General features: G+C 36.2%; 1 protein-coding gene across 1 annotated transcript in view; it reads right to left on the bottom strand.

The window, feature by feature from the left end:
• Positions 1–3,727: 3,727 nt before the first annotated feature.
• Positions 3,728–22,988, bottom strand: part of LOC126690586 (uncharacterized) — a 28,831-nt gene continuing 9,570 nt past the window's right edge. The window contains exons 5-7 of the mRNA XM_050385796.1: positions 15,333–15,389; positions 5,792–6,222; positions 3,728–4,414 (exon numbers count right to left, since the gene is read on the bottom strand). Of these exons, the coding sequence (XP_050241753.1) occupies positions 3,815–4,414; positions 5,792–6,222; positions 15,333–15,389 (1,088 nt within the window). The 3' untranslated portion in view covers positions 3,728–3,814. The remainder of the gene's footprint in view (positions 4,415–5,791; positions 6,223–15,332; positions 15,390–22,988) is intronic.

Consider the following 22,988-nt stretch of genomic DNA (forward strand, 5'->3'; position numbering starts at 1 on the left):
ATGACATTGATAGTGCCTAAAGGGGGCCTTAAAGAAGCATTCCCCTAAGCCTATGACTCTTCTTGGTCTCCTTGCCCATTGGGCCAATACAAAAATTGTTTCAACCTTCCATCTCTGACCAGCTGCTCTAGATGATTCCACAAAGTTCTACAGTCCTTAATGGTATGTCCTAGTTCCTGGTGGTATTAGCAATGAAGGCTTTAGTTGCGCCTCATGGGATCTCCTCACATCTTGTTTGGTCATTTGAAGTTTAGCTCATTCTTGATCTTCTCCAAGACTTGATGTATTGGTTTTCGGAACACCATGTTAACCATCTAGGGAGCCATAGGTCTAGATTGTCCTGCAAAATCCCTTTGGGGTCTACTATTGTTGTATTAGTCCAACCTGAAGTCCTTCCTCTCCTGTAGGACAACCTTAGCCTTTCCCTTCCCTTATTGTTGGTCTTCCTCGACCTTCTTGTACTTATCAATTCAATCCATAAGCTGGTGTACACTGGTAGCAGGTTTCCCAGTCAAAGATTTCCTCAAATCATAATCGGTTGGTAAGCCAACCTTGAAAGTCATGATGGCCACATTGTCAAAGTCATCATCTATCTCGTTGAACATCTCCCAGTATCTGTTTGAGTACGTTTTCAGGGTCTCCCCTTCTCGCATGGCCATAGACAGTAGGGATTCTAAAGGTTGAGGAACCTTGTTGCATGTAATGAAACGAGACCCAAAGGCCTGAGTGAGTTCCTTAAAGAAATCAATAGAACTTGCTCCTAAGCTATCAAACCATCTCATTGTCATAGTCTCCAAACTGGATGGGAATACTTTGCACATCAGAGTTTCGTTCTTAGAATGTATTGTCATCCTCTAGTTGAAATGGCTTACGTATTCCACAAGGTCTGTTCAACCATTGTACGTGGTGAACGTGGGTTGGGTGAACCACCGAGGAAGTCTCCCTCCCCCAATTTTATGCGTGAAGGGTAATCTGGAAATTTGGTTGAGCGCTCTGCTCATCGCATCATTTCCCAAGCTTTTGGAAGATAAATTCCTGTTTCTTTACTTATGGTGGTAGTCCTCTTCATATGAGAAAGACTTATTGGGAGGAGTTCTTGATCTGTGCCTATAACTACCATCCTCTTCATCGTTAGAAGAGAAGTCAGAATTAGAGGGAGTTCGCCTTCGCCGTTCACGACGAAGCTTTCTCTTCAAATGATCAATCTCTAGTTGCAGAGCTCTAGTATCCTCTTCATAAGAAAGGTGGCTCCCATTTCGGGACTAGCTTTTGCTAGTGTGGGTGGCATGCATACTAACCTCTCGGTCTCTTTTTCGTTCAAGGTTGACAAAATGGTCTTCACGTTGGGACCCCATAGATTCTACCTGGTTTGGACCTGAACCTACCATGGTTGGACGTTAGACTCACTACAACACCAGAATTTTTCATAGACGGCGCCAATTATAAGGACCAGATTTGAGTTCCTAACCCAAAGGATAAATGAACTCAGGTCTAAAAAGCCCAATACAATGAATTTGTAGAGTGGGTTGGAAAACTAGACTTTAATGAATCAGACAATAGGCAAAGTGGATTCAGATGACAAGAAAATGAAGATTGACAAGTTTAATCTAAAGAAAACTACCCTTGACACAGTCCAAGGAGATTAGTTCTTATATATTGATTCTCAAATTGGATTACAGGTTCAGTTCTTGATTGCTACAGCGTTTCTTTTTCTATCTCTCGATCCCCCTTTCCTCAAGGGTCTCTTACATTATATATTCCATTTTGAATGATCTTGGCCCTCCACTTGTTGATCGTTCAAACCACTGCTAGAGTGCTTATCCTATCGGACACCCTTACAGGCCCTCTGTGAGTTGAGGCGACCAAAACAGCACTGTTCAAGGGTCTTTTCCACATAAATGCGGTCAGAGGGTTAGTTGCAGAACATTCAATGCGGTGGTAACAACTTTTTCTTAGATATTTCTTGGCTCCCATTTGTCCTATACGTTCGTAGTGCATATCCTTATCAATATAACTTCTTGGAACGTCATTCTGGACGACAGAATGCATTTTTTGACCCTTTCTTCGTTTAGCTGAGGAGATACTCCTCCTCAGCCTACCTCTCCTAGTCTTTACAGTCATAGCTTGCTTGTAAAGTTCAAAGTCTTACTTCTTCCTCACTATTGATCTATTCTCAGACCACTATGTCTCATCGGACAAGGCCCAAGATTCAATATATATTTGGACCTACGTCCCCACACTTATAATACCTTTATAACCCCTACACTATTAGTGCTCCTCATAAGGATGAGCCCTAAAAAATAAATAAAGAGAAAAAGAAAGCTTACCTCGAAGAACACTATCAAAATCATTACATTGGAAAGCAAAGGTCGACAACAGTGGAAGTTACGGCCAGTCAAGGTTTCTTGGTTGTTAAGATAGAGACTGGAGTAGAGAAAATCATGCACTGAAAACCAAAGATTTATATATGTGGGTATTCTGAGTTTTGAGGATTTTTTTTTTTTTTTTTTTTTTTTTTTTTTTTTTTTTTTTTTTTTTTTTTTTTTTTTTTTTAAGAATCAAGACCTTGATATTATTGAATCAAAACTTTGTCACATATTACAAAAAGAGATATGTCCTCAGGATTAATACCATTGCATCTGACACTAGAAAAAGAGATAAAATTAATATCTTTAATTTACTTCTACCTAAGTCTTTAATCACATGAACACAACCCGCAAGGTAGCAACCTTCAGAGTTAAGGAAATTGATAACAACAGTAGAATCTCCTTCAGCCTTAGTCACATTGGTGTCAATCCTCAAAGCAAAGACAATGACTCCCTTCAGGGTTTTGAGTTTAGGGTTATAAAACAGAGTCGAGAGTTTCACCGTTTTAGTATGAATTATTTTTGTTATTTAAATAATAAATATATAAGATATAAATTCTAAAATAAAAGAAAAATAAAATAATGGTGACGTGAAAAATTGTGGGATCTCCAGAGGTTTAGGTTGTATATATATATATATATATATATATATATGAAAATACAAAACACAAATCTATTTTAAACCCAAAAGTAAGAAAATTAGGACTGAAAACCAAAACTAGAAAAATAAATAAATAACAAATTTTTTGAAGAACTGAATTCCCCCCTCCCCCCCCTAAAATGAAAAGATTCCTCCCTCTAATATTTAAATTTCAAAGCACATAATATGTATTTGAAATTGTAATTAAATTAATGAAAGAGATAAAATGAACAGAAGCTTTTAGGACCCAAAACGTATGAAAGTCATCTTCCAAAAGCATAAACGAAGAGATTTAAATTGTTACAAATTTTTCCTGCCAAAATGCAAGCATGCAAAGAAATGGAGTTGGTCATTAAGATCATCAATGCCCTTGTCCTTGTGGAAATATGAAATTACTTTTAACATGTGAAATGTGTTCAACTGACTTGGAGATGTACAAATTAGTAAACCGACTATGGCATAATTAAGCTTTCAAAATTGAAATAGAGCACTTCTCCAATAAATAAATTTTAAAAAGTGATGTTATGATAAATATGATTATGGAATTCATTACTTTTGATTTAATTATTCCAAATTACAATAAATCACTTTTGTGAAACCAACCTAAAATTAAATATTCTTATAAACTAAACTAATATACCAAATGACATAATAATTATATATCATGTTTAATGCGTGGGTCTACAACTAGTTTATACTAAAATTCTAAAAACACAAAATATGATTGAAATAATGTTTCATTAAACATTTAGCAACTGTAGCCAAAATATTGGCAGCTGAGGAAACGTTGCAAAGTGATTATGTGAAACTAGTTCATTTTCCTATTGAGAATTTCTGGCCTGAATGTGGAATTGAAAATTTCAGCAAAGAGTGGAAGGTGTAATGGTACAAATATAATGACTGGAATGCTAGAAAACACGATAGCCACAGTCACTATGTGCAACTCTCCTTGTACCACAATAGAAAGGGCAGCACAAAAGGAAATCATCATCGTCACAACAGAGAAGAAAAGGGTGGAAAGACCTATAAGCAGCTTAGTGGGCAAGACATTGAGAAAATCTTCTTCAGCATAGCGTGATGTGAGAATTCCTAGAAACATCAGCACTGAAGTTGACGAAGCACAAAGAGACATTGCATCAGATATTATGAAAACGGTAAATATCATGTGATTTAAGTAGAATGGGGTGCCCGTATTCTGATCACTACCACCAGGAACTGTGAAAGCTGCAGAGAACATAATGGTAATTATGAGAGTTCCCACAATTGTAAAAGAACTTGCTGTCTCCTTTGCCCATTTCTCCCCCTCCTTCCTTAAGTCCTCATGGTTTTGACTGAACAATTCACGAGGCTTTTTGCCATCTATGTTTAAAGCTTCCTTACACTTACGAGGCACAATGCTCTCCACTGCCTGCAATGGTTTTTTTAATAGCTAATAAGAATGCTACTAAAACAACATTGTGAAGACTAGGTTCAACCTACGTTCTTCTTCAAGAATAATTTAATGTACAGGGAAACAATAAATCGACAGGCAAAAATAGTTTTTTAAGTTGTGGCCAATGTTATCCAAAAAAAAAAATTAAAATTAAAATTAAAAAACTGTGGCCAAATGTACACTTCCAATTTGGTTTATAATCTAGCCTTTCTCATCATGTTAGTTTTGGTAATATGAATGTGGTATAAATGCTGTGTACAAAAATAAAAATGAAAAATATAATTTTTGGGACAAAACTACATGCATTAGGACAAAGGGAAAACTGTATGCATTACATTCTCCATTTTGTAATTTCACGTTTGAGGGTTGTGTCAATTCATGGATTTTTTACAAGATTATTGATTTCTTTTTTTCTTTTTTCATTCTTCTACTTCTTTTTTGCTTACATCTGGGGGAAGAGGGATTTAAATCTAGGTTCTCCCACTGGGCAAGACCAGACTATGCCACTGAATCACATGCTCCTGGCAGGACAATAAATTGGTGCTTCCTCCATCCCCAAATAATTGGAACTTTTTGAAATGACAAGATAATTGATGAAAAGTACAATTATAGTGATCTTCCTCAGATATCATTTACTTTGTATTAACAGTAGCACAATTCTTTATTTTTTATTTTTTGAAAAGAAAAAGTAGAGGCTAAAAAGGAGGAGGCTATTCACTAAAAAGTTTCATATATTTTCGAAAACCTTAAAGGGAGAGGCTATTAACTATTGTGGGACGGAGGGGGCATTATTTAGGAGATCTTGAGAATGGCTTTGATGCTTGAGTCGATGGGGAACAGTGAGTGTAAGGCAAGATGATGGGTCTTAACTATTGTATCCCCAAGTTGCAAGTGTTCTTGTAAATTAAAAAAATCATTTTGCCTGTATGGGTTGTGCAGAAAAACTGTTTATTCATCTCACCTTTGGAGTTAAGGCTAATTAATTTAGCAAACTGCAACTTAAGCTCTTTTTTAGCTAATATAATTGACTTGTAAGAGGAGAAAAAAAAATAAAACAATAATCTTGAAAGAAAAAACACCCAAGTGAGTATTCAAATTGATAACTTGTCCCTAAAAAGAAAGCTCCCCAATTGATTGATGCTTTTAAGCTGCCAATTTCCATCCACACATTTTAGAAGTCATTGAGTTTCTAAGCAACTAAAATGTTTTGGAAGTAATCTGTGAACTGATGTTGTATAGAAGTGTTTATTTATATGATATTCAGACCATGATTCTGGAAACAGCATGAGAACTAGTAATATATCACTAATTAACCAAAATAGTTTAGATAAAGTGAGCAAGAGGAATGAAGACCTTAAACCATTGAAGTTCCCTTTGCATCTGAAGAGCTGCACCAGGTCTGAGATCAAGCTCAGAGGAAGGCGCTAACATTCCTGCCAAATGCAACATGTTATTATCAAACGCATCTATGTGAGATGTAACTAACTGCCTGCTTCCTTTAAGTTGAAATATGTAGTTGAAAATTTTTTCTCGGCGACATAGAATTGCATGAGAAAATATGCCTCTTAAATCCTCATCAACAACCCATAGAAGATCAGGACAAACTCGAGTCATCTCAATTATAAACTCAACAATTCCATGCTTGGCAGCTTCCAACATAGCTTCATAAGCAGAAGCCTTCTGGAGTTGTGATTCATCAAAACCAGATATTTTTCTACAAAAGCAAAGAAGTATTTCAAGGGCTTGGGCATGGGTCTGCTTTTGACTATATATTTTCTTGATTCCTGGGACAAAATTAACACACAAATAAGATAAGATGGTATCAGCAGAAGGAAAAGAACATTACCTGAAACATGACTGAAAATTTTAAAAAATATCGAGTAAACCACTCAGTGTGAGAGAGCAGCGCGTATACACACTAAGAGCATTCGCATAAACTTGTGCAAATATTCATGTCTATTTTAGCATAAGAACCTACTTTTTTTTTTTTTTTTTTAGAACAACTCCTAAACACCCACATTAGATTATTTAATTTTCTCTACATTTCATTTAAATATTATTTCTTTATCAATTTTTATTGCTCTCTCTCTCTCTCTCTCTCTCTCTCTCTCTCTCTCTCTGAGTAAAGAGAATATTTTTAAAAAAAATTGCATATGAATAGTAACCATGTATTTGCGCAATTATTGTAGCTAGAATCCTATTTTGCACAAATTTGCATAAGCTGATGTGGGTGTTTTTTGGGGTTATAAGATATATCCACTGGGGAGTGGAGCAAGTTGAATTTATCAGTTCATTACAAGGTTAGACAAACATTTTTCACAAAATTTTGGATACAGTCCGTGGCAAAATACAAAAAATTGATTCTTTATGGAATATGGCCAAGGGCAGAGTTAGGACTGTAGGATTGTTGGGGCCAAATAAGTGCTAGCAATGACAAGTTTATTAAGAGAAAGTGAAAATATGTTTATTTTTATTTACCCTTTCGTGTTTTTCTAGATAATGTCAAAATTATATGTAACTAATTTTATTGGGTTCAAGAAAATTCAACCTGAAGTCTCCAGACACTTGGTGTGCATCCAGACACTTGGTGTACCATGGGGTCTTTGTTTGCATCTTATCAATTGAAAATCCATTGAAGATACAAAAATGAGCAAACCTGACCACCAGCCCCTCCCCATCCTGTCCTCTACCAGGAACCTTGCCTACAGCACTCTTGCCCCTATAAAAAGCATTGCCTCCACCACTAACCCTGTCCCCCCAAGCAACTGACCCATGCCTTGCCACAAATGTTGCCCCCACAATGCAACACACAATTACATCCTCAGGCAGTCTCTGGAGATGTTTGGTATCACCCAAAAGGAACCCAACTCCCTCCACCCGCAGCCAAGAATTTTACTTTGGGGGGCTGAGGCAAAACTATTGTATTAGCTTTTATTAGTTCTCTTTAAAGCCCATGCCCACTACTTAGATCACGTATTTTTTTTTTTTTTTTTTTTTTAATACCTAAAACTAACTATTAGTCAAATGCATTAGTTTTCAAAAGGGAAAAAGAAAAGTGTTTCAATTAACTTGAAGTACATATAATAGTGCAAAATTTTTGTTAGAAATTTTTAATCAATGTAATTCTTATTAGTACCCAAAACACTAATAAAACTAAACGACCAATTGATCATTTTAAGGTCTTTTTTTTCCCTTGAGCTTCTCCTATGCCTTAAACAATTATAGGTCCATAACATTCATAGAAATAAAATACAAGTATATAATAAAGCTAGACTAAATGTCAAGAGCAAATAATATTAATAGAAAACAAATATAACAAAATAACGGTTAGCAAGCATAAAATAAATTGAATCTAAATCAACCAAATTAGATTATTATAGTGAAAACAATAAATTCAAGATTACTTTTGTACCTCTCAAATATATAGAAATTTAACTTAATTAGAACACCATAAACCATAATCATAAGATCAGTAATTAAAGATTGAACTATAATAGAAATGAAAAGGCAAAACAAGAATTGTGTACCTCTCAAAATTCACATAGCTTGGTATTATTGTTAGAAGATATATTTTTTTCTTAGGATATGCTTTGTTAAGGAAGAGTTTTAATGAGGTGAAATTGAAGAGAATGTGAGAGTACTGAGGGATTTAAATTTTTTGGGGGGCCATGCCCCCCACAGATACACACAGCTCCGCCCCTGCCTCTGCCACCAATCCACAAGAAAGATTTTCTCCTCTCAACCAACATAGCATACACGTATACAGCTCCAGGTTACCCATCCATGCCAAACACACCCACAACCAATCCACAGCCTAGCCGTCTTCCCCAACACCAAACAACCAACCATTGCCCAATTTCTGGGTCAACAAGCGAAAATTACTAATAACCAAAAACAATTTGAATGCTACTTTGAAGGAAACCAGAGCAATCAGCAAAATTTGCTGAATAGCACCTTTTTATAAAAAAAATAAATAAATAAATAAATAAATAAATTGGTGAATAGCATGCAGCTGAACTTATTTAGTTAAGTGGACTATTTCTAGAACTCGAGTTTGTCAAACTCAAGTTCCAACCCAAAATCGAGTTTAGCAAACTCGAATTCCAATTGGTATAGTCGCTTGAAGTGGATTTTTAAAAAAATAAAAAAAAATAAAAAAGTAAAAAAAAGCATAGGGAACTCAAGTTTAGCAAACTCGAATTCCAGGCAATTAAAAAACTTCCATTTCAAACTCTCATGTTTTCTCCAGTTTTAATATAGATGAAAGACACTTGGCAGACCAACAATTCAAAGGCTAAAAAAAACCCACGTCATTCTCTCTCAATTTTGTCTCTCTTTCTCTCACTCTTTCTCAATTACTCAAAATCTTCACCACCCAAGCAAAACCACTATCATACATACACCCAAAACCATTGGCAAAGGATGGCAAGGAGTTGTCGAAAATAATGCCAGAGACACCATCTGAGACGCGTGGCCAGCACATCAAGATCGCTGCCACAAATACTTAGAAGCTCAAAAAAATATTTCTTTGATTTTATATTCCTAATTTCCAACGTCTATGTCTCTCCTTCTTGCTACTGATTTCATCACTGCTGCATGGTTACTTGTCTCTCTTTTTGTTTCTAGCACTTCATTTTGTGATATATTTGATGGATGGCTGATTGATTATGGGTACTGGTATGTGGCTTAAATTTCTTTGGTTTTATTGTTATGGGTTTTGGAAGGTTATTCTTGGGGTTTCTTTTTGAGGGAGACAGAGAGACAAATTTTGAGAGAGTTCTCACTTCACCTCTTCTGGGTTCTATGAATTTGTCCAAAATTTTTTTGTTTCAATTTGGGCGATGCTTTCTTCTCTAGAGAGATCTGGTCTTAGCTCTAAAAAAATTTGCCTAATTGGAACTCGAGTTCCATGTTTTTTTTTTTTTTTTTTTTTTTTAATCCATGTCAGATGACTAAACCAATTGAAACTCGAGTTTTGTAAACTCGATTTTGGGTTGGAACTCAAGTTTGACAAACTCGAGTTCCAGAAGGAGTCTATTTACTAAATAAGTTCAGCCGCATGCTATTCACCAAAAAAATTTCTAAAAAGTTACTATTGCCTAGAACAATCCCTATAATATACAGGAACAAAAAGGCCAAAGGAAAGCAGGAGAATTACCACTGGGACGCGAGGGGCTAAATTGGCTTCTCTGCCAATTTGAAGCTGAAAAAATATCCAACTCAAATGACTCCTTCCACAGCCATAGAGATGGGTACATGGCTATGGCTATATATATATATATATATATATATATATATATATATCACTTGGTATGCAAACAGTTACAGTTGTAAAGTATGATGATTTAGTGAGAAGAACAAGGAAGAGAAGAATAGAGAGAGACAAAAAGAAAAGGTTTAGGGCGTAATTAGTCAAACCCACACCTTAACAAATATTTATATTTGGGTTTATAGCATGATTACAAAAATACCCTTACTAACATGCTAATATAAATAAATAAAAACTAACTAGTACAAACTCTAACACAAACCTCCATGGCAGGTTACTATTTCACAGTGGAGGCAATCAAGGGGTGGTTCATGTACCAGAAGGGAAGAATGGAAGCGGGTGGGAGGTGTTTGCAGTGGGGATCTGGCAGATTTTTTTAGGGGAGGCGCTGATTGATAAAACAACAGAGTAACCACTAAGAAAGAAGAAAGCCACTGCACCAGGGCTAGGGGACAACCTGCTGCACTAAATCATTGGTCTCAAATGCTGATCCCAATAAGGAACTAAGGAAGCTTCTAGGAAGAGAGAAGTTGACCCAAGAATGACAGAATCAAAAAAGCAGTTCTAGGATCACACCATTTGCTAGGACTTGCTGAAGTGGTTCTTCTAGGACCATGCCATTTGCCACAACTTGCTGAAGTGGTTGACGGTGAGTGGTGGACAATCATTTTCACATGAACTCATCTCTTTTTCTTCACCACTCATAGTCGACCATATCAAAGTTGTGGTAAAAGTTGTGCTTGTAGACTTTCTCAAAAAAAATTCTTCTAGGACCACACCATTTGACACAACTTTCTTCACAGCTTGCTGAAGTGGCTGACTATAAGTGTTGGATAATTACTTTCATTTTCACATAAACCCATCATTTTTTCTCCACCACTCATAGTTGACTATATCAGAATTATGGCAAAAGTTGTGACACACAAAAGTCCCCAATTCCCACATTTTTTGCCATATTTAAGGACTTCACAATATCTAGATGTCTAGATGTTTAAAATGTGAATGTTATGAATAGAGGCCAATTAGATGGGGTTGTGTCGGGCCTATTGGGCCAGCCCATTAGAGAAATGAAATGAAGTGGTAAAGGTAGGTGGGCTGAGCAACAAGGCCAAAATCTCCATCGACTGAAGCTCAAGGCCTCAAGTCTTTTAAAAGACGAAGCCCATCACTTTGGTTCAGTAGGCTTGTGTGGACTCAACGAGTTGGTGGATGGCCTACATCAGCCCACAAAGGATAAGCCCACTTGGGAGGAGCTTTAGGCATGCAACCTATCGAAAGAAAAGGGGCCAGAGCATAGTTTCAGTGACTTTTTCAAGAAGACAGGGGCTTTGAAGGGGAGGACACAACTGTTGAAAAGGAGGCCACTGATGAGGAGATTGATGGCTTTCTGATATTGGTGTACCACTGGGACATAAGGGAGGACTGATTGAAGCACACTCCAACATCAGTTTCTGGGCTTGTGGTTGGACCATGAGCCCTCCCTGGTTATAGTGGTATCGTGTGGGCTTCCTACAAACACGGCTATGGGGTAGGACAATGAAGAAGACAAGCCTGGCTTGGCAGATGATGTCTCTAGAGCTAGGAAAGGGATGGAGGAAACTTAGGGGCAGACTCTGCTAGGATGAAATGGCAACTAAGTGGGAATGAAATGTTCTGTGTAAAGTCTTATTATGGTCTGTTGCATACCCATACAGTGAGTAATTTCCCTTGGAGGGGTATTTGGTGTGCTGCAGCATCAAGGAGGGCTGCTTTCTTTGTGTGGGACGGCCTGTTGGGGAGAGATCTTGACCAATGAAAATCTTCAAAAAAGAGGTATCATATTGGTAGATTGGGGTTGTTTATGTAGAAAAGGGGCAAAAACAGTGGATCATTTGCTACTTCATTGTAGGTTTGCTTCTAAGATGGGGGAAGCTATATGGGCTTCAATGGATAATGCAAAAAACTTTGTGGGAACTCCTAGTTGGCTGGCAGAAGCAGCAGAACTGGTTTGGTAAATGTTTATTGGTGGTGTAAAATTTAGCTCCCTTGTGTTTGATGTGGATAAATGGAGGAAACAGAACAATCATACTTGTGAGAATGTGGAAGTTTCAAAATTCTAGCTGAGAACCTCCTTTCTTAGATAGCAAAGAGTGGTCAAATGTCTTGGGTTAAGTGATAGTAGTACTGTCATAGAATTTAGTGCTTCATTTTTGTTTTATTGTAATTCTTGACATTCTTTTAGATTACCTTGTCCTTTTTCACACATGAAGTAGCTTTTATGCAATAAAATACATTACTTATAAAAATGAGAGAGAGAGAGAGAGAGAGAGAGAAGGGTGGGGAGGGGGGTGGGGGGAGGGAATAGAAGTCCAATGGAAGTGGCACATAACTATTTTTTTGAAAGATGTCCTTTAAACTTAATATAAAAATGCTTCCCCTAACCTCCTCACCTCCCCACACACACCCCCCCACCCCACCCCCCCAAAAAAAAAAAAAATAAAAATCTTGAAGCTAAAATTAAAACAAACAAAAAAAAGTGCAAGAAAATCGTCAAGCTACAAAAGCAAATGAAAAAAAAAAATTTCATCTCAAAATTTTCAAGCCATAGAAGAGAAATCAATCAACACCAAAGTAAGAAATAAGAAAATTTTGAAATTTTAGGATGAAAATGAAAATTTGCTAAACTTAGGTATAATTTGTTATAGAGACTATTTTTGAATATATCCAAGTCAAGGTTGAGGCAACAGAGCCAATCTTGGCCTGGCCCTATTGCAAGTGGAGTAAAAAAGACCCAACTATACCCCCTGAACCTTCAAGCAGGCAGGTGTAACCTATCCCATTCAGGAGCAAGTAGAAATGGGCCTATTAAATTATTGATTCTCCCAAAAGTAGTGAATTTAATCATTTAACCATAATTCTAACACTTTCCCTCACATGTGAGCGGGCCTAAACTTCCCCTTAATAAGTAGAGGCCCAATAAGTGGAATTTAACATATTAGAAAATGGTGAATTTAATCACTTAACAATAATTCTAACAGGCCAACGCAGGCCAGACCCATATTGCCATCCCTGACTACAAGGTATATATAGTATATTACATGGTTTAATATATTGGTAAAAATACCCACATTAGTCTTTCTTAACATAGGAATTGATACATTGTATATATATATATATATATATATATATATATATATAACATAATGCGCTAACAATCCTATTTTCATGGGGATATGATTTGCAATCAAAGATGTTTCTCTACATAAGAGATTGTATCCACACACATTCCCATTTGTGTAAGGTTTGGGAGACAATGTTGGTAGGCAACTTTATACCCAATCTTGGAGCTGCTGATTGTCAAACTCAAACCCACAATACATATCTTGGGTGGATGATACTTGTCATTGCACCACGATCTGACCTCTTAACATATTCTACACATGTTATATAAAAGTCAACTTCTTTTTTTTTTTTTTTTTTGCTCAAGTATACAAAAGTCGACTTAAGAAATAAAGAAAGTCAATTGAGCAAGAGGATTTGATTGTATCCTTTAATGCTCAGCTTCATGTTGCTGCATAGACATCCACCCCCAACCTGCTAATATCGCAACCCAAGGGTTTATTAAAATCTGATGAGGTATTTCTATTAGGAAGAGGAAATTTTCATTGTTTGACTGATGGCTCCATTCCTTCTAAGAATCCTAAATATGCTGATTTGAGAGCTGAGGATGCAGAGGTTAGGAGTTATTATTGGAACAGTAAGGGTTCTAAGATAATTTGTAAAATTTTTGATACGCCAACTACAAAACTTATTGTAGAGTAGGCCCAAGAGTTGTATTTTAATTATATCTGCAGACTGCAGCTTTGGTCAATCTAGGTAAATCTTATTATCTTATGGATAGTAATTTATAATTATATCTGCATATGATGTGGCAAAAATTCTAAGGCACAACAAATATTACAACATTTTTAATAACTATTTTGTGATTAATGTACAGTAAAACTGATGTCAATGGTGGTTCCTTGTGAAAAAGATGTTGCACTAATCACAATTTGCCAACTCAACAAGTTATGAAAATTGTGTGAAATGTTTTGATTGTAGAAATTTTGATGATGTGGGGAAGGACAATAAGGATGTATATGGCAAGGAGATTCACTTTGATATTAAAGCAAGGAGGTAATATTTAGGTCAAGCCACCTAAAGATTTGGCCGAGGGGGAAACAGGATGGAAAAATTGTTTAATTCCATATCTTCTTGTGTTCGAATCCAGGTCAAATTAATTGACCAAGACTTGCATGGCATCCATATGGGCCATTTAAAAAAGAATGGAGCTTCAATTAACAGTTGATTAGGTGGTTAATTATAGAGATTCCTCAATCATGCAAAGATCTAGGATAGTTCCCTAATATATCTGAAAGTCTCCTCAATCAAAGAGTAAAGAATTCAAAGTTAAAAAAAAATTAAATTAAATTAAAAAAAAAAGTACCTCAATTTTCTAACTGTCACTATTGTATAACAAATAATATATGCTAGAAAGTAACATTAAGTATTAGGTATTATTAGAAATAATCCAAAACATATAGGTATTCTAATTTGTAACTTTTGACTCAAATCCTGATAAAGATGTATTTGTTTTTTAAGTTCTTTTAAGGAAAAACCAAGTGATGCAAACATGTCTTATGTAGGGATTGCAATGGTGAAGTTTTGGGAAAGGAAGATTAAAGATTAAAAAAGAAGGATTAAATATACGGGCTAATTATGATCTGGGGCCTACTGAGCACTACCCATAGGTTACAGTAGCTACTTTTAGGTCTTACTTTTATGTTTATTTGCATTTGAAAGTTGCTGGTTCAGATTTCTTTTAGTTTTATTTGTTTTTAAGTGTCAGGGATCTTTTCGTAACCTTTAGATTCCTCTAATGGTCTTTAGTTTGGTCAATCCCTTCTTATTTTTGGTTTAATCATGTTGTGATGTTATTACTAGGTATTTCATGGAAATTTTAGGTTTTAAGTAATCATTTAGTTTGGGCTTAGTTGTCAAAGCCCATTAAGTCCAAATCCCATCAAGATTAGGTTTAATAGTCTATTTATATGGATATAATTGTTTCCATTCAATGGACAACAAATTTATTGAGATTTATTGAGGTCTGTGATATGCAACCCTACTCTAAGGAGTGATGCTGAAAAAACCCAAGGTACAATGCTTAGGAAAGCTAGGTGTGATGCGTTGATCCATCTTCTGCCTCATCATTTTTAAACAATTCAAACTGGACTACAACTAAATACATACAATACCAATCAAATGCCAAAAAAAAAGAAAAAAAGGAAATGGGGCTAGAGGTGTAAGATCAATAGTGATCACATGAGGAACAACTTTGAGCTTAGAGCTGTGCTGATAAACATAAGAATTTTGGATGGAGAAAATATGATTACATGGTTGCACTTTTGATGCAACTGTCTGTCACACACACAAACGTATAGGGGGCATTGATGGCACTATAACATTTTTTGGCTAGTATTTATATTTTAGGTAGTTTAATATGAAGGATATATTGGTAATATTATGAAAATGATGACTTTGTAATAAATGACATCTATTCAAGCCAAAAAAAAATTTGAGATTGAAAAGATTTAAATTGCTTTATACCTGGTAATTTTTCATAATTGACACTAGTTGAGGCATGAGCTGCTCGCATGTGTAGACCTATGATCAAAGAGAGCCTGAATTAGTATTTGGTGAAGAACTATATTAAGACACTCAGAAATTTATCATTAATTCAAGATAAGCTAAGATAAGATCACAAGTTTGAATCGTTTTCAGCTGAACTTAAATTGTTTTGGTGGGTAGATAATCATTTCTTTGAAAATAGGAGAACAGAGAACACTAGAAATACAACAAATTTAAAAGATTAATGAATTCTATAAAATACATGGAATGAACACTACCTAAGCATACATCCAATCATACGGGGTTCTCAAGACTAAGTATTTGATCAAAATAAAAGAAAGTTTAACCATGATATGATTGCAGACTGTATTACTCAATTTTTCATAGATTTATATTCCGAGCAGCAAGTTGAAAGACCTTTTCCAGATGTGTTGGAATTTCCAACAATATCCAGAGATAAATAGGATTGGTTAGAAAGACCTTTTGAGGAGACAGAGATATTTTAAGTCATTAAGGATTTCACTGGTGACAAATCACCTTGGCCAGATGGTTTTCCCATAGCATTTTTCCAATCTTGCTAAGAGATTCTCAAACCAGATCTTATGGTTGTGTTTCACCATTTTTTTGCTAAACCATAGTTTGAAAAGAGCTTGAATGCAACCTTCATTACTCTCATTCCAAAAAAATCTGTTGCAGTAGAATTCAGGGACTTTCACCCTATTAGTCTTGTTGGGGGGTTTATAAAATTATTGCTAAAGATTTAGCTACTTGACTACGCGCAATCATGGGAGATATAATTTTAGCTTCACAAAATGCTTTTATTCTGAACAGGCAGATTCTTGACCCAGTCTTATTGCTGATAAATGCCTTGATAGTAGATTGAAGTCTAGTCCGTTGATCATGTGAATTTGGGCTTTCTTATGAATTTGCTAGAGCATGGTGGTTTTCCTAATAAGTGGAGGAGATGGATTTTCTTTTGTCTATTTATTGTTCATTTTCCTATTCTTACTAATGGTTCTCCCTGTGGTTTTTTTAGAGCTCCAGAAGTTTGAGACAAGGTGATCCTTTTTTTTTTTTGGATAGGTAAGAAAGAAAATATTATTGAAAAAGGAATAGAAGGAAAGATACACAGAGTTCACGATAGTGAACAAAGAGCAAACATAAACAAATAGGAACAAACAATCATTAAACCATTCTAAGGGACAAAAGAAAATCCATAACAGTAGAACAACCCAGACCCCAACACCGAGACCAATCAAAGAGAGTCTGTTGGCATAAATCTAACAATTGGGCTAGAAATTTCTCAGTATCCTCAAAGAAACACCGAATACATTTAGTCCAAATAGTCTACATCAGACAACCTGAAACCAAATTCCAAATATCGGAATTATGTTTCCGAAGCCAATGATACCAACAAAATAATAAGTCTGCAACTAAGCCTGGCATGACCCAATCAATCCCTAACAAATGAAGCATATACATCCACATAGAATGAGCTACCAGATAGAAAATCAACAGGTGATCCACAGACTCCTCATTACAACAGCACCTACAACAACGATTCGCCAAAGGGCAACCACGAAGCATAAGATTATCCAAAGTTAGAATCTAGCCATGAGCTGTTATCCACGTAAAGAATGCCACCCTTTTAGGAACCTTTACTTTCCAAATGCCCTTCCAAGGGAAAGTAGAATGAATAACATCTCAAATCATATTATAAAAATACCGAATGTCAAACTTCCCACTTCCATTGAGGCGCCAACAAAGATTATCACAACCATCACCCCTAGGAATCTGAGATTCAATGAAGTGAAGAAAGGAGAAAGAAGCCGTTAACTCCCAATCATTGAATTTCCGAAAAAATCTTAAGTTCCACACTCTATCATTCTCACCCACTGGAGGACCTAACACATCAGAAATACAAGCTTCCTTATTGACTGAACACAAATAACTGAGGATAAAGAGTTTTAAGAAAATTATCCCCAATCCACTTATCATGCCAAAAACGAATACAAAAACCACCCCCACCATAAAAGACAAGTGCTTAGAAAAGCTCTCCCACCCTTCACTAATGCTTCGCCATAAACCACACCCATGAGCCCTTCTACAAACTCTAGTGATACACCCCCCTTTCCCCTCCCCATATTTCATGGCAATAACCCTCTGTCATAGATGAGTAGTTTCATGGTCATAACTCCAAAGCCATTTCCCTATAAAGCCTAATTAAAGGACACCAATTTCCAAATTCCCAAACCACCCAACTCACGCAGTAAGCATACCTTTTTCCCAAGCCATCAAGGGGTATTTGAAACACTCCTCGAAGGAACCCCACCAAAAATTCCTCTAAATACATTCTAATCTAATAGCCACAGTTTTAGTAGTAAAAAGGGAAAGATAATAAGTCGGAAGGTTTGAAAAAGTAGTTTTCAACAAAGTGAGCCTACCACCCTTTGAAAAGTAAAGATGCTTCCAAGCTGAAAGCTTCTTCTCCATCCTCTCCAGAATAGGGTTCCAAATAGAGGCTGTCTTGTACGAAGTACCCAATGGCATTCCCAAATAAATCATAGGCAAACTACTCACCCTACATTGAAGAATGTTAGCTAATGTTTGAGTGTTACTCACCTCCCTAACAAGGACAATCTCACTTTTCTCCACATTCACCTTTGAACCAGTAAAAACTTAAAAACAAGTCAAAGCCAGCCAAATGGAAAGCAACTACTCCCTAGAAGCATCGCAGAAAAGAATGGTATCATCAACAAATAATAGATGGGAAATACGAATACTGGTAGTTAAAAAAAAAAAAATGTAAAGATTGTCTCCTTTGTTATTTGTCCTTTATCTCCTTTTTTATTTATTTTGGTCATTGGAAGAATGTTGGATAAAGCTATCCATGAGGTTTTCATGTGGGTAGTTTATAGGGTAGATCTTTGGTGGTGTCTCATCTCCTCTTTGCTAATGACACGTTTTCTGTGATGCTAACCTTGATCAGATTTTGATTCTCCGTATGGAGTTTATTTAGTTTGAGGTTGTTTCTGGTCTAAAAATAAATCTGGGTAAGTTAGAATTGGTACTTGTGGGAGTGGTTCATAATATTGAGATATTGTTGAAAGTCCTCGGCTGTAAGGTACTCTTCCAATGAAATATTTGGGTATTCCTTTGGGTGCAAATTTAAAGATAAGATGAAACCCAATTCTGGAAAAGGTGGAAAGGAAATTAGCAGGATGGAAACGTTTGTACTTATCTAGGAGAGGTAGAGTCACTCTAATTAAAAGTACTCTATTAACTTTGCCTACTTATTTCCTCTCCCTACTTCTATGGTTATGGCGAACTGTATTGCAAAACTTCAGCGATATTTCTTTTAAGGTGGTTTAGAGAATGAGCCCAAATTTTACCTAGTTAAATGGGTCACTATTTGTACTCCTCTTTCTTTCAGTGGTTTGGGGATAAGAAATTTGAGGATTTTCAATGAAGCTTTACTTGGGAAGTGGTTGTGGAGATTTGAGCTTGAAAAGGATGCTCTTTGGCAGTAAGTGGTAGAGGAGAAATACGGATTTCTATGGGGTGGCTGGTGTATAGGTTCAATTGCTGGTCCTTATGGTGTTAGTTTGTGGAAAAATATTAGTTGGGGATGACCTTCTTTGTCTCCTTATATTGTGTATAAAATAGGTAATGGGTCGAGGGTGAAGTTTTGGCAAGAACGATGGTGTGGGGAGACACCTCTTGTTGTAAGCTATCCTGAATTATTTAGATTTTGTTGAGATAAGGAGGCAGTGTGGCTGAGCTTATGAAATTTAGTAATGGAATCATTCATTGGGTTGAGGGTGAAGTTTTGGGCTTCATGGATACCATATATGGCACTTCTGCAAAGGGGATTGGGGAGGATAAAATGAGCTGGAAACTAGATAGAACTAAGGGGTTAATGGTTAATGCTTATTATTGTCTGCTAGTGGGCTATAGTGAAATATGTTTCCCTTGGAAAAGCATGTGGAAGTATAAGATCCCCTCTCGAGTGGCTTTCATTGTCTGGACTGTAGCTTGGGGGAAATGTCTGACGATTAACAATTTAAGAAAAATGAAGGTTTGGATATTGGATTGGTGTTATATGTGCAAGTATAATGGTGAATCGGTTGACCATTTTTTCCTTCATTGTTTGGTTGCCATGGATTTGTGATCTATGGTTTTGGGCTTAATTGGAGTAAGTTAGGTTATGTCAAAATCAGCTGTGGGGCTCCTAGCACAGGCAAGGGTGGTTTGGTCGTTATTGAAACGGTCATATGTGGATAATTGTTCCCCATTGTCTAATGTGGTGTCTTTGGAGGGAAATAAATAGTAGGTGTTTTGAAGATAATGTGACATCCATATCAAATCTCAAGTTATTTTTCTTTAGAACCTTAGTAGAATGGCTGTCAGCTTTGCGAAACCAATCATTCTCTTTCTTGAATTTCTTGATTTTTGTAATTTTTGTACTTGATTTGTTTGACCCCTATACACTTCCTCTGTACTAGGACGTCCCCTTTTTTATATCAATAAATCTTATTACTTATCAAAATAAATGAAAGTTCAACCCCTTTAAAAGCTCGATTATTCCTCTCCAAATTATCCACATAAGAGACAATGGAATAGACTTCCAAATTTTACTACACTCAAGAAGGATACAATTGTCTTGTCAACAAGTCAAAAACGAAAAAACGACAAGTGTTGCCCTTGTTTGCCTTAGCGTTGCCAATATCAAAAGCTTAACAATTGCCCATGTTCTGTGACCGTAGTGTTTCCCGTGTAATGGGACTATATTTTTCTCCAAGAAAGAAAAAAGGTGGGGAAAAGGCTCTTAAAGCAATCTGGCCACATCAAAATTTCAAGGACGGCCCGTGGCCCATTAGTATATGTCCACTAAACGTACGTTTGATAAATCATTTTGCCTTTTCTTATTAGCATATTTCTGATACACTATCTTTCTTATCTGATTTACATCCTATTAAACACTAAATCATTTTAATTGATAGTTTCTCTTACTCCATCCTTGGGAAAGGTGTTTTTTTTTTTTATAAGTAACAAAGATTTATTCATATCAACGAAAGAGACATCAAAGTACACCAGGGAATATACAGAGATATACAATCAGTTACAGAAATTATATAAATCAAGAATTGAAAAGAAAGATTGCTTTCTCAATGTTGAGGGTGTTTTTCATCCTACTATATCATTATCTTTACCATCTAGTGATAAGAACCCCCTGGTTCCTGATATTAACGACTTGGCATATAGGCTAACTTCGAGGGAAGCCTGACCTCCTAAGAGAGAGAGAGAGAGATTTGAGAGATTAAAAGTCTAAGAACTAAGAAATGACTTATTAACCAATTTGTAACAAACTACTAACTGTTTTGACAGCTCACTAACTTCTAAGCAATCACATGCTTAATTGTATTAAGGCATGTGCATATTACAAGTATATACAAGTTGTCACTATTGTTACAATTGGAATACGCAATTAACACTAGCAGCAACACATTAGCTTCAACCTCCAGCATTTGAGCACTAGTTGGGCAGGATCCTGAGTTCCTAACATCCAGTCTCTATGTCCCTGATTTTATTTTTTAATTTTCTTTTTGCTAGTCAATTGACTGAAGCCTTACACTAGACTATAATCTTTGATCCACATATTATATCTTTTAGGACCTCAACACCAAGAAGTGGTTGATTGGGGACACGAGAAGCACAGGTTGTATTATTTGGATCCTGATGGTTCTTTCTCCCTCAATTTCTCAGCCTTGAGTGTCTCCTCTTCAGTGGAATTTTCATTTGGGTCACCTGTCTTTTGCCAAACTCTAAGCCTGCCATTCCTATATTGCGTCATTTGTATAGTCTAGAATGTGAAGCATGTCAATCAAGGAAGTATCACAATAATTCCTTGTCAAGTAGTAGTCATAGTCAACTATCTAAGTCATTCAATGTAGTCCACAAGTAAATATGGTGTCCATCCTGCACTTGTACTTTGAATGGATTTCTTTAAATTGCTATTAAATATTCTTGATTGACATGATTAAGTTTATGAAAAAAGATTTGAGTTACCTGTTCGGAGAGCTCATTGGTGTTGTTTTTGGAAAAGCATTACGATAGGGTTGGATATGTTCTTACTGTACACTTCATTTGATGTTGGTGATGGTATTCGATTCCGTCATGACAGCTGGTGTGGCAATCAGCCGTTGAGAGGGGCTTTTCCAGTCTTGTATGACTATTCCTTAGCTAAGGGACGGTTGGGGGGGGGGGGGGGGTGGAGGATTTGGGATTTTAATGACTAGGAGTAAGATTTGGTAGCGGCCGTTCTCAATTTTCTTGATTCCAACATCCCACTTAGGAAAGGAGATGACAAAAAACATTGATGGTTCAAGAGGAATGGAATTTGACATTCGTTCAATCTATAATGCCTTAAGGGGTCCATGCAAACTAGCTTTTCCCTGGAGGATCATTTGGAGTGTTAAGACCTAATGCCGGGGGTATCTTTCTTTGTCTAGAGTGCGGTGTGTGGGAAAGTTATTACGTGTGATAATCTTGTTAAGCGCAGTTATATGTTAGTACAATGGTATTGTATGTGTTAGTTTTGTGGGAACACAGTGGATTATCTATTGTTACACTGCACTATTGCGTTCGATTTCTGGAGTTTTTCCTATAGATCTTTTAGGATTCAGTGGGTGTTAACCAGAGAAGGCCATTGACCTCTTGTTTGGTTAGAGAAATCAGGCACACATTCATCGGAAATTTGGAAATTAGTTCCGCTACATTTGAGGTGGACAATTTGGCAGGAACAAAACTAGCATACGTTTGAGGATGCAGAATGTACAGGAACTCAAATGTTGCTATGTTTAGTGGTTGTTTGTTTGATTGGTGTTGCACATGAACTTCACTAATAGCATCTCTCTTTCGGAATTCATAGAGTCGTTGTATTTATGTACATAACTTTTTTTCTTTTGTAATTATTTAGACTTCTCTTGTCCCTTGAACATGTAGTCTCTTTGCATTAAAAAATAGCTTACTTATAAAAAATAACCCCCTCTTGATGTATCAAGTATATTTTTCATGAATTAAAGATTTTGACATGGAACTAAGGCCTTGAATTGAACATTAACTTTTTTTTGGATGAGTAATAAGGTTTAATTTTTTTTTTTTTTTTTTTTTGATAAGTAATAAAAATATATTAAAAAGAAGAAAGGTGTTACCTAGGTATACAGGAAGTATACATTAGGGACAAAAACAAATCAAGTGCATAAAGTACAGAAGTCCATGAGAACATAGACGGAAGAAAAAGAACGAAAGCCTAACACTACAACCCAATCCAAAAATGTCTTAAGGAAGAAGAGTTTAAGATCTGAAACTGATCTCTCTTAATTCTCAAAATGCTGGTTATTCTTCTCCCGCCAAATGCACCACATCAAACAATGGGGCACAGCCATCCAAATAGCAGCATTCCGATGCCTTCCAAACTTTCCTTGCCAACAATCCAACAGCTCCACCACTATTTTTGGCATAACCCAATGAATACCAAACAAAGTAAACACCATAGACCACAAATCAAAAGCAAGAGGATAATGGATAAGGAGGTGGTCTACTGATTCCCCATTTCTTTTACACATACAACAC

Source organism: Quercus robur, chromosome 1 (genome assembly GCF_932294415.1).
Source record: "Quercus robur chromosome 1, dhQueRobu3.1, whole genome shotgun sequence".
In the NCBI taxonomy this organism is placed as follows: Eukaryota; Viridiplantae; Streptophyta; class Magnoliopsida; order Fagales; family Fagaceae; genus Quercus; species Quercus robur.